We start from the raw sequence: 15,642 nt of genomic DNA, 5'->3' as shown, positions 1-15,642 counted from the left end.
CTGAGTTTGTTCAGAAGAATGAATCCTCTAAGTGTTTAGTGGCACACACTCTTTAAACAGTGACTGAGCCACAAGTTCTTTTCATGTTCTCTCCTGTCTTTAGAGCAGAAATGATCCGTTTGAATAAAGCACATGTCAGTATGGTTGTGTTCATAGATATATACAGCTCTGGAGACAATGAAGAGACCACTCCCACCAATGTTTCTGAAAGCAGCAGCAGCATCTCTCCATCTATGGCAGCCAGTCCATCCCAGTGTTTGTTGGACTCCAACACAAGCCTCCTCACTCTACTGACTGAGACACTGATCAGCTGATCACCTCAACCACATCTGATTCTATCAGGAAGATTATAAAAGCCACTGCTGTGATTAAAGACTGAGATGATCCCACCAGTAATGATTTCTAACCTCAACATGTTTTCTTTTCATTATTCCAGGTCTGAAAACGCTGCGTCTTTATTCTGATTTTGACCACTTGTCATTTTCTGCCAATAAATGATCGAAATGGAAATATTTTCATTTCAGATTTGAGAGAAATGTTGTCAGCACTTTATAGAAGGAAACAGAAATGTTCATTTTACTCCAACACATCCCTATAAATAGCCAAACCATCAGAACTGATCATGTTGCAGTGGTCTCTTGTTTTGTTCCAGAGCTGTAGATGAACACAACGGTGTTAAAACATCTCAGTCCACTGGCCCAAGCAGTTGTTCAGTTTGTCAGCGTACCCTGAAGAAACTTGTGTTTTCTGTTTCCTCCTTCAGCCGTCGACCTCCAGGAGAGAACTCTCTTCAGCCCTGTCCTGGTCTCTGACGGGTCCCGCTGTCTTCTGGCAGCTGGAAACACAAAGAAGAGCTGGGTGAAGGTTTGCTGGATGTGACGGGTTATTACTACACCCTGCATCTCACCTGTCCTGAGTGTGTGGCGACCCTTCTCTCTGTCATTCAGACACAAGTCTCACAGGACGGTGTCCACCAGCGACGAGACGCCACAGGCTCGTACAAAAGAGCCACGGCAGAGTGGAACGCTTTCACTAAGAAATAGACCTGTTCAGGCTGGGGGGGGGGGACAAAACTGAAGCCCCTGTGTTTTACAAGTTTGACACATATACTGAAGGCTTGCTGTCTACTGTTGTTGATGCTAAGTAGTTTATCTCCTTGACTACCATGTTCTGTCTGATTAAATGTTCCCAGAGATAATGAGGTTCTAGCCTCTGTTACCTCTGAGGGTTCACAGGGAGCTTTTTGATGTTCTAATTGTAAACATTGTAATCCAGCTGTTCTGCAAGCACTTCAAATAAATGTTGTTGTCAATCTTCTCTGTGTGTGACTTTAATTTGGTGTAAATGCTGTGTATTGATTTATGACCAAAGCTGATCAGAACTGTTGAACTAAGAAGAATCATCTCGTTAAGTTGCTCTGGATTTATGGTTCTTTCACTCAGTCTGAGGAAGAAACAAAAAGTCAGATAAGAACTGAAAAGCTACTTTAGAGATGATTTGACCTACACACAGAACTTGGAACGAGTGTTTAACTACTTACTTGAAGAGATTTCTTCTCACTCGCCTAATATGTGTTTATTTTTTCTTATCTCAAGAAATCTCACCAAGTGTGATTCTCTCACTGCACTGGCAGATTATTTCACTTAGTTTTAGTCTATATCTGCTCAAACCAGGTATTTATTTCTTAGATTCAGACTATTAATTCATGCAGTGTGAGGAGGAGTCGTCATCTGGAGCCCACACACAATCACACAATCCCAAAGTGTCATTTGTGTAACAGGAGCCAGATGCTGTTGAGGGGGAAAGGCAGCCTGGCTACATAGTGAGTATTAATGGAAGGACTCTCCACTGTCTCCATGTGTTTACACAACTCAGGAGCTATCAGACAGTTGGATGCCAACCAGATCCAACTGTCAGATGTAGACATGCAGCACAAGAAGAAAAAGATGGAAAACCTTTCACTGGAGTCTGAAATAAAAAGAGGACGATTAGAAAACTGGAGCTGGAAATAAAGCAAGTGGAGCAGGAGGTGAGTTCTGCCTTCAATGCTCACTGTATGCTGACTGGAACACAAACCCAGCTCCAACAAGATGACACATGTTCAATACAAATAATCTTCCTTTCTGCTCTGACAGTGGCGTGGCCATTCTTGTGAGAGCCTTTCACAGCTTTAATGTTCAGGTGAACTCTGTCCATTGCTGGTGATGTGCACTGATTGGTTTAATAGTCCTCATCTTGTGATCTCAGATGCTCTGCAGTGCTGACTGTCTGATCACAATGGCCTGGCTCAGTCCATGACTCCAGATCTAGCAGCGCCTATCACAAGGTGAGCCACACAGCCCCTGTTAATAACCACTGTCTCTCTGTTTATGAGGCTGGAATGATGACATGTTGTGTTGACAGGTCAACTCTCTGCTGTGTTGCTAGGAGACAGGGGCTATGCCTGCCAGCCTTTTCTCCTGACACCATCCACAGACCCCCAGGAAGCACATATGCATGCTTTAAAGTTCAGTTCATGTGTCCTGCAGTGGCAGAGGAGGGTGTGTTTTTATTGATTTCAATTAAACAAACATAGATAAAGATATATGCTGTAGTTGTAAACAGATACATCTGACCAACATGTGGAGTGAACGTTCTCACATGACTGATAGTAATGAATGTTTCCTCTGAGTGAAAAGAAACTGATCAAACTCATCAAGTGATGTAGACCGGAGCAAACCAGCTGGAAGTGTGAAGACAACATTAGAATCTAGTGAAACAGATGATGATGATGATGATGATGATGATGATGAAGAGAAGCAGCAGCCTCTGGTCAGCTTTCAACAACAACATCAACAAACACAGACTGATATCTGTCCTGTGAGATCAGACTGGAGCTGGTGTCTTAAATCCTGTGTCCCTGGTCCTGATCACTGGACTGATCCACTCAGAGGGAAGTTGAAATATTATCACCTGACTGTCTCACCACTGACAACGTTCCTCTTTACTAATAACACATCATATTTACAACATCCTGCTGCTTGCTCTCTGCCGGAACCTTTAGGACTGAGTCCGTGTACCCGGGGGAATCTTTTAGCCGCGCACCCTGGAGCAGACACAGACTGGACAGGTAAGAGTTCAACTCCAACCACTCACTGTTCTCACTATTGCACCAACTCCCAGCCTGACCACTGATGATCTAACAGCACACTTCTTTACAGATACTTCTTCACTCTTATGGTTTAATCTAGTGATGGAGAAACTGAAGCACTGAATCAATCTGAAGCAGTTGTGTTGAAATGGTTCAGTGTTTGGAAGCATTTGATCAAATGAAATGTGGCCACATCTGCTGGATAATATTAGACATAGCATTCACATGAAACAGGACAAAGGCTGGTGAAACACAAAGACTCTGTTGTGTTTGTTCAACAATAAAGGATCTACAGTATGTGCATCTAGAAATGCTGGATTTCATTTTCTTTTATAGTAAATAATAATATACTTGTATGAGTTAGCCATCATATAATACTGTATGTTTTAGATGCTTTTATAAGATTGATAGAAATATAAAAAATGACTAAATAAAAAGTGAAATGCTTGTGCATCTAGGGACTGTGATGACAGTAGCTGTACTAAATGCTGGTGAGACTGGGAAGAGGATTTGGGTGGTTCACAGATTTTTATTTCAAAACCAGATCATTTCAGCAGACTTGGGTTTTAGTCTGTTCCTCTTCTTACTTATCACCTCTCCAGCTTTGGAGAAGACCCTCTCACATGGGACAGACGTTGCAGGCATGTGTAAATATTGTCTGTCAAGCTTGTACAGATTGGGATAAACTGCCGCCCTTTGCTGCCAGTATTTCATGGGTCTTCTCCTCTGGAGAGGTAGGACTCAGATAAAGACCACTGAACCTCCACTGTTTTCTGGACCCTCTGAGTTTCACCTGCAAGAAACCAGAACAGAAGAAGGTGAGATCCATTGTCTGTGTTTTTGTCTCAAAGAAGGTTTTTCTACAGACTAATGCAACCAAGCAACTCAGCAGTCCAGACGTTCCCACAGGTTGTCAGGGTCAGCCTCTTGTGTTGAGGGACCAGGGACTTCCTCTGTTGTGGACTGTAAAACAAATGGAAATCCATCCAGATGTTTGATAGAGCATATATACAAGCAATGATCAGATAAAGAGAAAGCTATTAGCTGTGATGTTGAGGGTGGGACATGTTCTGATCTCCTCAGTCCTGCACATTCTGCTGTGACTCTGGTAACTGCCTCCTGTGCATTGGTCTGGTTGACAGATGTTATTGTTTTGAAACGTGGCTCAAGAACAGTTGCCGTTGACAGGACCTGAATGTTTTCAACACTGCACCTTGTCAATGATAAGTGCAGCAGATTTAGTCTCAGCAGCTGTGAGCATGGATGGAGTAGGGATGTGGACTTGATAGGAATGATGGGTATGAGCTTGGATGCTGACACCTTCTTCTCTACTGAAAGCTCAGTAGTAGCCAGAGACAGCGGCCCCAGAACCTCAAGGCATTCAGCCACAGCCTCGTAGTCCACACAGCTTAGTGGCACCACATCTGTTGTTAGTGATGCAAGTGCTGCTCCCACTGGCTCACGCTGCTCATGTAGACGTTGGAACATGAGGAACGTGGAATTCCCACCACCAGGGACCATCAAGAGAGGCTGAGCTGATCCACCTGAAGCCTTTTATACTGCACCTGGCAGGAGGCGGAGCTAAGGGAGGAGACCACCTGGGTTGCATTCTCAACCTTTGACTGAGGTTCAGCACATGTATAAAGTCAAAGTATCCTAACATCCATAGACTAGAACAATGTTTACCTTCTTAGAGTCAGTGATATCCAGTATGATGACCTCATGACCTCTAGGGGCTTTAGGGAGAATATTTCCCACTCTGGTGAGCTCTCCCATCCATGGTGCCAAAGTGGAGTGACCAACAGATGCACAATATGAGTTTGTCACAGATGTTCCTGTTAGTAAAACATACAACACTGTAAATGTGTTTCTTCAGACTTTGTTAGCGTAGCATCCATTTAGCCAAAAGTGGACGGTTGAGATCATTTTTCACTTTTTGCTCTATTCTACATTTCTGAGAATCTAATGACTCCACCAGTATATATGACTGACAGATGATCAGACATGTTCCAGTTAAACTGAACACTGAACATCATGTTATTTAGAGAGAAAAGAAAGACTTTAAGGGAGCTTTGAACTGATTAAGACTGAAATGAAAAGGTCATGTAGTGATCCAAGGTCAGAAAGGAACCTGAAGAGGAGCATAGATGTAGAAAACCATCAGGTCAAAGCCAGACTCTGAATATATAGAAGAGTCAATGTCCTCAGTTCCTCTGAAGTCACGTCATTTAGTAGAAAGGCTGCAGCAGAACAGACGCATGCACACTCTCCTCTGAAGACGAGTCGGTCCTGTTTGTCTGGACATGTTTCACTTCTGCTAGAGACGTCATGTGACAGAAACCTGGCTCTGATCAGAGACGTGTGTGATTGTCTGTTCTAACTGCTTCTAAAACATAATGTGTAAAATGATCCCATCATTCTGTGTTACATAGTTTTAGACAACTTCATTCCAAGTCATGACCAAGTTTGAAACTTCTTTTACTCTTTTACTTACTTCTTTTAGGAGACAGTGAAAATAAATCCTTAGATTTAGTTTAGTTTACTTTCAGAGTCAGACTGCTGCACCTGACACAAACTGGATGAACAGGTGTGAAAGTATGAGGAAACTGAACGTCTTCATCAGAGTGAAGCTGAATGTAGAGAGAGACACACCTGGCCCCTCCCTCTCTTCACCTGTCAGAGGAAAGCTGACACTGTCTTCACAAACGTGGCTGCAGAGAAGTGTTGTCAGAGAGTCAGTAGATGATCAGCTGCTGTGAGCCTTAGTTTGACAGGAAGATGAAGACGTTGGTGGTGTTTGTGATCCTCGTTCACGGTAAGATATCTTCTTCCTGGATCCGATTCTCACTTCAGTCTGACATCATTTCTCTCACGTCTGTCTCTTTAAAGAAAGTCAGTGATGACCTGTTTCAACTTTGATTAGTTCTTAGTTTGTCTGTGAGGGACACGTCCAGAAGCAGAGTCTGATGTTCTGTTCACGTGGACTGTTTCTAATCACTGCTGTAAATGTAAAATTACATCAATAAAGAAAGAATCAAACAGATTGAAGGTGAGCTCAGAGCTAACGACTGCTTGATGATCTGGCTGCAGGTCAGGACTTCACTGTTGGACACAAACATTTACAAATGTCAATGTGTTTGAAAGTCAAACTGTCAGCTAGTGACTTCTTCATGGGGGGATGTTGACGACTAGTTTCCTCATCCAGATGCCACATTACTGAGAACAAGCAACAGAGACATATTAAAGGTTAAGAAATGTTAACCTTATTAAACAGCAGCTGTTTTCATTCACCCTATCTATCCTGATGTTTCCAGTGGTGAATGTGGGACAGGTTTTCAGTGACTGGAACAAACTGAATGTCCTGGTCTGGACTTCACAGCCTCCGTCCTGTTTATTTCTGTCTCTAGACAAAAGTCTGAACATTCACACATTAACAACAGGTCAGTCTTCAAATGGGTTCTTACTGGAATCAACACAAATGATCCAAAGCTTTCTGAGCAGCACAGAGGACAGAACGTTGACTATCACATGTCTGGATGTATCAGATGATCAGAGAACAGTCGGTCCAGTCTTCTGTTCCTGACATTGTGAACTGGAACCAGGTCAGAGGTTAACTATCAAACACAAAGACAGTGAGCTACGGTGTCCTGGAGTGGACAGAAAGACAAACATCTGTAGAATGAGGCCATGTTTCCTAAGCTGAGTGCTAGAAATGCTAGAAAGAAGACAAGAGAACAGAGCATTGACTTTGGACCCAGCCCCCCTGGACCTTATGGACAAGCAGACCATGAACATGAAGGATGTTTCTCAGTAACATCTTGCTCCAATCAGTAGATGTTCTCTCTGTGTTTGCTGCATGTTAGCTTCCTAGTGTTCCAGACTTGTAAATCTGTGAAAGCAAGAAGCCATCTCTGAATACTTGACATGAATAACACGGTTGGAGTTCTAGTTTGGACGTTGAGACAGTTTGTGGTTTAGATTGGTGCTGTTAAAGAAGAGATGTGTCTCTGTGGTAGTATCAGGACCAGAGGAGGCCTTTTACTGATGGAGTGTAGTGCAGAGATCAGTCCTGAGAGATGGTGCACCATGAGTTCATTCATCAGTTAGAGCTAAAAATCATCTTCTGCTTGACTGAACTCTAAACTGTTCCAGGACTGGAGTAGAGGACAGACCTGATCAACACAATCTTACAAATGTCATTACTCATTACTTTGAGCAAGAGAGGAAGTTTTTCAGACAAATCTATGAAAACTGTCAAAACACATTCAATGATCTGTTCTTTGACTTCAGTCTGTGAATGAAATGTAGTTTTTCATTGACTGACTGATAGTTCAACTGGTTTCTCTGGTCCCTGCAGATAATGTGACCTACAGTCAGTCATGTGTCAAGTCAAACCCACAGCATGCAGCTGATTTGTCTTTCTCTTTGTGTGTCCTCTCAGTTTCCCAGCATGCCCTGGCAGGTGTGGTGCAGGTGAATGAGGGGGCGGAGTCTGTCCTGCTACCCTGCCACTACTTGGGTTATTTACCTGAGGACCCCACAGTGATTTGGACCAGGAACGATCTCAGTCCCAAATCTGTCCACAAACGAGGAGAAACGGATGAAGTTAAAGGTCAGAACCAGGTTTACAGGGGGAGGACATCGATGACGCCTGATGCTCTAGACACTGGAGACTTCAGCCTCACTCTGACAAAACCCCACCTCTCTGACAGCGGCAGCTACACCTGCTCCATCAGTGGTGGAAGAGAAGAATGGAGAGTGACAGACGTACATCTACAGGTCAAAGGTCAGAAACAAACCTCAACATGTGGTTTCACAGGAAAACAAAGACTCAAGGCCAAACAGTTTCTGGTCTTTCCAGTGGATAATCAAAGTGGTGATCAGGAGCTCTTTGTTGGAGTCACAGACACATTTCTGATCTCATCCAACAAGCAGGACTTCGTTCTTGTCTACAAGAGGAAGTCTCAAGGACACACACACACACTTCAGTCTTCAGGGGGAGGAGGGGAGAGGGACACACAGCAGTTAACATTCTATACAGTAATAGCACAGAATTGTATGACTAGTAGTAGATAGGAAATTAGAGGACAAGAGCTCTGTGCCAGAGAAAAGAAAGTGGAGGATGCGAGAGAGGAGAGAGAAGAAAGAAGGAGGACATGTGTTTGGTGCATCGTCCCCCAGCAGCCTAGGCCTATAGCAGCATAACTAAGGGATGGTTTAGTCCAACCCTAACTATAAGCCTGATCAAAAAGGAAAGTCTTAAGCCTGACCTTAAAAATAGAGAGAGTGTCTGCCTCCTGAACCCAAACTGGGAGCTGGTTCCACAGGAGAGGAGCCTGATAGCTGAAAGCTCTACCTCCCATTCTACTTTTTGAAATTCTAGGAACCACAAGTAGGCCTGCACTTTGAGATCGAAGTGATCTGCTGGGGTGATATGGTATAATGAGGTCTTTAAGATACGATGGAGCTAGGCCTTTAAGGGCCTTGTATGTAAGGAGGAGGATTTTAAATTCTATTCTAGACTTTAAAGGGAGCCAGTGAAGAGAAGCTAAAACTGGAGTAATATGATCTCTCTTGCTAATTCCTGTCAATGCTCTTGCTGCAGCATTTTGAATCAACTGGAGGCTTTTTAAAGAGCTATTTGGACAGCCAGACAGTAATGAATGACAGTAATCCAGTCTGGACGACACTAATGCATGAACTAGTTTTTCAGCATCACTCTGAGACAGGATGTTCCTAATTTTGACGATATTACGCAGGTGAAAGAAGGCAGTCCTGGTCACTTGCTTTATGTGACATTTAAAGGACATATCCTCATCAAATATAACACCAAGGTTTTTTACAGTAGTACTGGAGGCCAAGGTAATGCCATCCAAAGACACCACGTGATTAGATAATGAATCTCTGAGATGCTTAGGACCAAATACAATAACTTCTGTTTTGTCTGAGTTTAAGAGTAGGAAATTACAGGTCATCCAAGCCTTTATGTCTTTAAGGCATGCTTGGAGTTTAACCAACTGATTAGTTTCATCTGGTTTCATAGATAAATATAGCTGGGTGTCGTCTGCATAGCAATGAAAGTTTATGCCATGTTTTCTAATAATCTTGCCTAATGGCAACATGTACAATGTGAAGAGTATTGGTCCTAGCACAGAACCCTGAGGAACTCCATAACTTACTTTTGTATAAGTAGAGGAATCATTATTGACATGAACAAACTGGAATCTGTCAGACAGATAGGATTCAAACCAGTCTAATGCAGTTCCTTTAATCTTGACCTCACTTTCAAGTCTCTGTAGTAAAATATTATGATCAATAGTGTCAAATGCAGCACTAAGATCTAGCAGAACAAGTATAGAGACAAGTCCACTGTCTGAAGCCATGAGGAGATCATTGGTAACTTTAACCAGAGCTGTTTCTGTACTATGATGAACTCTAAAACCTGACTGAAACTCTTCAAACAGACCATTCTTGTTTAAGTGGTCACACAACTGATTAGCAACAATTTTAACTAGAATTTTGGAAATAAAAGGAAGGTTGGAGATTGGTCTATAGTTGGCTAAAACATCTGGATCTAGAGTGGCTTTCTTGAGTAAGGGCTTAATTACAGCAATCTTAAAAGACTGAGGCACATATCCTGTTAATAAAGATACATTTATCTGGTTCAGTATCGAGGTGTTCATTAGTTGGGATTGGATCTAGAAGACAGGTTGATGGTTTAGATGCTGTAATTGTTGAAGAGAGCTCAAGAAGATCTACTGGGGAAAAGGATTCCAGATATTGATAAGGTCTTCCAGAAGTTTCTAATGTCACTGTACTTACATCTTTGACAGCTGTTGGAAGGATGCCTTGAATGTTTTCTCTAATGCCAACAATTTTATTAGTAAAGAAGCTCATGAAGTCATTACTACTGAGGGCTAAAGGAATAGATGGCTCAACAGAGCTGTGGCTCTTTGTCAGCCTGGCTACAGAGCTGAAAACAAATCTGGGGTTGTTCTTGTTTTATCCAAAAAAGGTTCAACAAAGCCAACTGGACTTGTAGTGTTTTTTGAGAAGACGTTTCATCCGAGTAGCTTCTTCAGTTCTAGGGGACTGGTGCGAAGTTTGAGGTTTAAATAGGAACTCCTACTGAAAAAACTTGCTTGTTGTGTTAACAACCAGAAACCGGTGCAGCTAATTTCTGAGACCGATGTTTTAAAAGAGGAGTAAAGGAAGCCATCTATGTCAGACTGGAAAAACCTTCACTAAACAGAGGAGGTGGACTGAGATTTAATCTGCCATCTATTTACAATACAGTTTTAACTTCTGTCCCCAAGAAGGTTCAGTCTCATTCACACCTTGACACTGGAGCCTCTGACGGACAAGAGTCTGTTAGAGAACCATTCATAGGGAAGAGGACAGGGACAAAACAGTCCCCCCTCAACAACAGGTAAGTACCCAGTCGTTAATAGAAATTAACTGCACCAGTTTGTGGTTGTTAACACAACAAGCAAGTCTCAGGAGGAGTTCCTATTTAAACCTCAACCTTTGTTGAACCTTTTTTGGATATATCATGACCTGGATGACTGAGAACCTTCACAGACGTATTGTTCTTGTTTTCTTCTATTAATGATGAATAATATGCCGTTCTAATCTAACGGAGAGCTTTTTTTTTCAGTTCCTCCATGTGACAACTTGGCAACGGGGACGCTGGCTGCTCAAGCCGCTCCGTCTGACCTGTTTTTGTTTGGATTTTTATATTTTACTATTTTATTCCCGATTATCTTTCTTCAATTCTTGTATATTCGTTACTTTAGCTGTACAGTTATAGATAGCCTTTTTTGTTTTGGTTGTTTGTTTTGTTTTTCCGCACTTTTGTTGCGTTTTGTGGGGTCTGTCTAGTCCGCGTTCTGCCTGCGCTGTTTTGGTGATCAACTGTTTTGGTGATCAACTGTTTTTTCTGCTGTTTGCCATCAGCGAGGCCTATTTCACTGCTACTGGACTTGCTGTCTGCTTGTGTGGTGGACGCTGTGTTGGACTCGAGCTTGCTAGTGTCTCTCTCCTTTTCCATCCTGACGCTGTGTTCATATAGTTGGTTGACTGTCCAGCTGCTTGGTGAATCGTGACGTTGCGTGAGATTAACGGGCGTACAGCGTTTGGCTGCTGCTGCTCACTGGGACTACAGCCCTCATTTGGATTGTTTTATACCAATTTGGATTGTTTTATACCAATTTGGATTGTTTTATACCAATCTAAGTTTGACTAACCTGAAAAAACCTTCTACCACCGTCTCCACGAACTTCCATGAACTTGACTGGAGTCCACCGTGAGAGGTTTTCCTGGCAGCTGATCCATGGTCTGGGCTGTCCTCCTATGTCTGCCTTCCGTAGCGGGCTATCGGCATACTGGCTACCTTGTCGGCAAGCGGCTAGCGAGGCTAGGTGGCATCCGCCCTTGGTTGGCATAGCGTTCAGCTATTCCTCCTCACAACTCCACAAACTAAACGCTCCTGGACTTCACACTACTGGACTTAACATCGCCATCATAAATGAACTCAGACTTCTGCGTCGCCCCCGTTATGTCCACCGGAGTACACGCAGAAGCTTCGTTTACCACCAGCAGCCTGAGCAGTGCATTCCTTCCATCCGACGCCCGTCGCACAACTGACACGTCATCAGTGCACTGCCACCAAGAGGCTATTTCATTCCAAGCAGGACAGAAAACGTGGAGTGGATTACAGCCTACTCCGGCCCCTACAGAGACACTCCGCTGCCACCAACCCAGCACCCCCTGTTAAAATTGAACTCTTAAATGCACAATCCCTCAATAACAAGGCATCTTTTATTCATGAGCACATCATCAAAGAGCAGATACACTTTATGTGACTAGTTGAAACCTGCCAACAACCTGAAGTCTACTCTAGTCTGAATGAAGCCTGTTCTCCTGGCTACACTTACCTCAGCAGGGCCCGCACCACTGGCCGCGGTGGTGGCCTTGCCGTTGTGCATCGGGTAGACTTTGAGTTGTCCCCCCTGTCTCTGCCGGTCCTCTCCTCATTTGAATGCCTTGCATTCAAATGCAAACCGCCACTTTCCACCACAATGTTGCTGATTTACCGGCCCCCCAAACCGAACTCAGCTTTTATTCCCGAGATACATGATCTCCTCACCACACTCTGCACAACCCCAGGGAATATCATCATACTCGGTGATTTTAATATCCATGTTAACGACCCCCCTTCCTACTCTGTAGCTGAATTCACTAATCTTCTTGACAGTCTCAACCTCACCCAACACGTCAATGTCCCAACACACTCCAAAGGCCACACTCTTGATTTGCTGATCACCAACTCCGCCACCATCAGCAATCTCTCGGTGCATGATCTGGGCGTGTCCGACCATAAGGCCATCTCAATGGAGCTACCCACCCTGTCCCCCCTCAGTAAGCCCAGCAGACAAATCAGTTTCAGGAACCTTAAGAACATCAACCCAGTCACCCTGACTACTGACCTCCGTCATCTCTCTGCTGCCAACCCACTTTCAGTCACTGAACCTGTGGATCTCTACAATTCATCACTCAGCACCCTTCTGGACCGCCATGCCCCACTCAAGTCCAGAACCGTTACCTTCACACGCTCAGCCCCCTGGTACTCCAGGGAGCTGTGTTTACAGAAGAGAACAGGACGTGTCCTTGAACGGCGTTTCAAGGATTCAGGACTTGCTGTTCACAAGCTAGCCTACCGGGAACATCAGAAGGCCTACAGCAAGTCCCTCAGTGACACACGGTCCCGGTTCTACTCCCACATAATCAACAATAGCCCTGGTAACTCCAAGCAACTTTTTTCAACCATTAAACATCTCCTTAAACCTCAGACCCCCCTATACTCAGATAACACGCAGGAGCGGTGTAACAGCTTCATCTCCTTTTTTAAAATGAAAGTGGAAAACATCCGCTCCTGTCTCTCCAGCACCCCCGTCCCCCTGCCCTCCAGCCCCCCCGCTGTATCTGCTGCCCCGCCCCCGCCCCCTCTTCTCCCTAGCCCCTCTCCCCCCTCAGTTACTTCCACTGACCCTCAATCTGGGACCACCCAGCTCCTCTGCTTTTTTACGGACATCACTCAGCATGAGATTGAGGACCTCCTAAGGAAGATGAAGCCCTCTACCTGTGACCTGGACCCATTTCCCTCAGCCCTGATAAAAAGTCACTCCTCTGCAATAAGTCCCATGATCACCAAAATCATCAATCAGTCCCTCCGATCCGGCCATGTCCCCACATCTCTGAAAACTGCTGTCATTAAGCCACTACTCAAAAAACCCAGCCTTGACCCCGAAGTACCTGCCAACTACCGCCCCATCTCCAACCTCCCTTTCCTGTCAAAGGTGTTGGAAAAGGTAGTTTCTGCCCAACTCCACAACCACCTCATAACTAACAGTCTTTATGAGAAGTTCCAGTCTGGTTTTCGCTCTGGCCACAGTACAGAAACTGCCCTGGTCAGGGTCACAAATGACCTACTGATGACGGCTGATGCTGGATCTCCATCACTTCTCATCCTTCTTGACCTCACCGCAGCCTTTGACACCATGGACCACCACATCCTTCTACACCGCCTCCACTCCTCCATTGGACTCTCTGACACTACCCTGGCCTGGTTCACATCATATCTCACCGACAGAACAGAGTATGTATCCCTGGGTGGTGCTAAATCGGACGCACACTCTGTCACCTGTGGTGTCCCTCAAGGATCAGTCCTTGGCCCCACCCTCTTCACGCTCTACATGCTCCCCCTTGGTCATGTCATCAGCCGGCATGGAATATCTTTCCATTGCTACGCTGATGACACCCAACTTTACATCAAAACCAACCCAAACCCCTCTGCAGCCCTTTCCTCACTTTCCACCTGCCTGGAGGAGATAAAGGCGTGGATGATGGCTAACTTCCTGCAACTTAATAGTTCAAAAACGGAAGCCATTCTTGTTGGCACTCCACACCAGACCCGGTCATCCACCATCACCAGCATCACCTTCTCCAGCCATGACATCCACCTCTCATCCTCAGTCACAAACCTCGGTGTCAGAATGGACCCTCACCTGACTTTTGAGGCTCACATTAAACACCTTTGCAAAACCACCTCCTTTCACCTCAGGAATATTGCAAAACTCCGCCCCATACTCACTCTCCGTGATGCCGAACAACTTGTCCATGCCTTTGTCTCCTCCAGGCTGGACTATTGCAACGCACTCCTCATCGGGATCCCAGGCAAGAACATCAAGCAGTTGCAGTACATCCAGAACTGTGCTGCCAGGATCCTGATGGGGGTACGGAAGTACCACCACATCACACCCATCCTCAAATCCCTCCACTGGCTTCCTGTCCAGTACAGGATTGAATTCAAAGTTTCCCTTCTGACTCACCAGTGCCTCCATGGCACTGCCCCCGGTTACCTCAAACAACTCATCACCCCCCTTTCCTCCTCACGCCATCTCCGCACTGGACAGGCCAACCTCCTCCAGCCTCCAAGGACAAGGCTTCGAACCATGGGCGACCGCGCATTCTGTTCAGCTGCACCCAGCCTGTGGAATACTCTTTCTGTGGATCTAAGGGCAAAACAGACTGTGGACTCTTTTAAAAAAGGGCCTTAAGACTCATCTTTTTATAAAAGCCTATAGCTAAAACTGCTATTTTTAATGTCTCTCTTTTTTATTCTTTTATGCTAGTTTTAAAGTCTTTATGTTGTTTTATGTGCACTGTAGCACTTTGAGATCATTGCTTTGATGTAAAGTGCGTTATAAATAAAATTTATTATTATTATTATTATTATTATTAAACCAGCTGATTCATCTTTCTGTCTCTCTCAGTTTCCCAGCATACCCTGACTGTGGAGGTGGTGGAGGGGGTGGAGTCTGTCCTGTTGCCCTGTCAAGACTCTTCTGTTCCTAGGCGTCCCACTGTGGAGTGGATCCGCTACGACCTCAGTCCTTCAACCGTCCACCAGCGTCAGACAGAAGGTGATGACCTGAAAAACCAAAACCAGCTTTACAGAGACCGAACATCCATGAAGACTGACGCTCTGACAACTGGAGACTTCAGCCTGAATCTGAGGAAACCCCGCCTCTCTGACAGCGCAACCTACATCTGCTCCATCAGAGCGTTTGGAAACGAACGGAGACTGGCAGCCGTACAGCTGCAGGTCAAAGGTCAGCAATAAACACTACCACTGTAAACAGCAGTATACTGTATGATCACACACAGTGGACATTTGTAGGGTTACCATCTCTAAGGCTTTTAGCCTGAGTCAGACTCCTTCAGTCTCACACTGTCCACACACATCTCATGTATAATAAGAGGCTGAGTCCTTTATTATTTTATTCTACTGTCAGTGGAGGTCAGTACTGTAGGTACAGGTCAGAGGTCAGAGGTCAGAGCTGTAGATACAGGTCAGAGGTCAGAGGTCAGAGCTGTAGATAAAGGTGAGAGGTCAGTACTGTAGATACAGGTCAGAGGTCAGAGGTCAGAGCTGTAGATAAAGGTGAGAG

The 15,642-nt window shown here is 44.7% G+C and overlaps 1 protein-coding gene across 1 annotated transcript in view; it reads left to right on the top strand.

Annotated features, from left to right (window-relative positions):
• The window catches only part of LOC311490591 (butyrophilin-like protein 2), a 67,506-nt gene that overhangs the window by 27,742 nt on the left and 24,122 nt on the right, over positions 1 to 15,642 (top strand). Inside the window, exons 2-3 of the mRNA XM_084548168.1 lie at positions 7,572 to 7,916; positions 14,965 to 15,303. Coding sequence (XP_084404294.1) covers positions 7,572 to 7,916; positions 14,965 to 15,303 — 684 coding nt within the window. The remainder of the gene's footprint in view (positions 1 to 7,571; positions 7,917 to 14,964; positions 15,304 to 15,642) is intronic.

The sequence above is a fragment of the Chelon labrosus genome (genome assembly GCF_963514085.1).
Source record: "Chelon labrosus genome assembly, chromosome: 1".
NCBI lineage: Eukaryota > Metazoa > Chordata > Actinopteri > Mugiliformes > Mugilidae > Chelon > Chelon labrosus.
The sequence above is the reverse complement of the archived record's forward strand: the minus strand, read 5'-3'. Positions and strand labels throughout refer to the sequence as shown.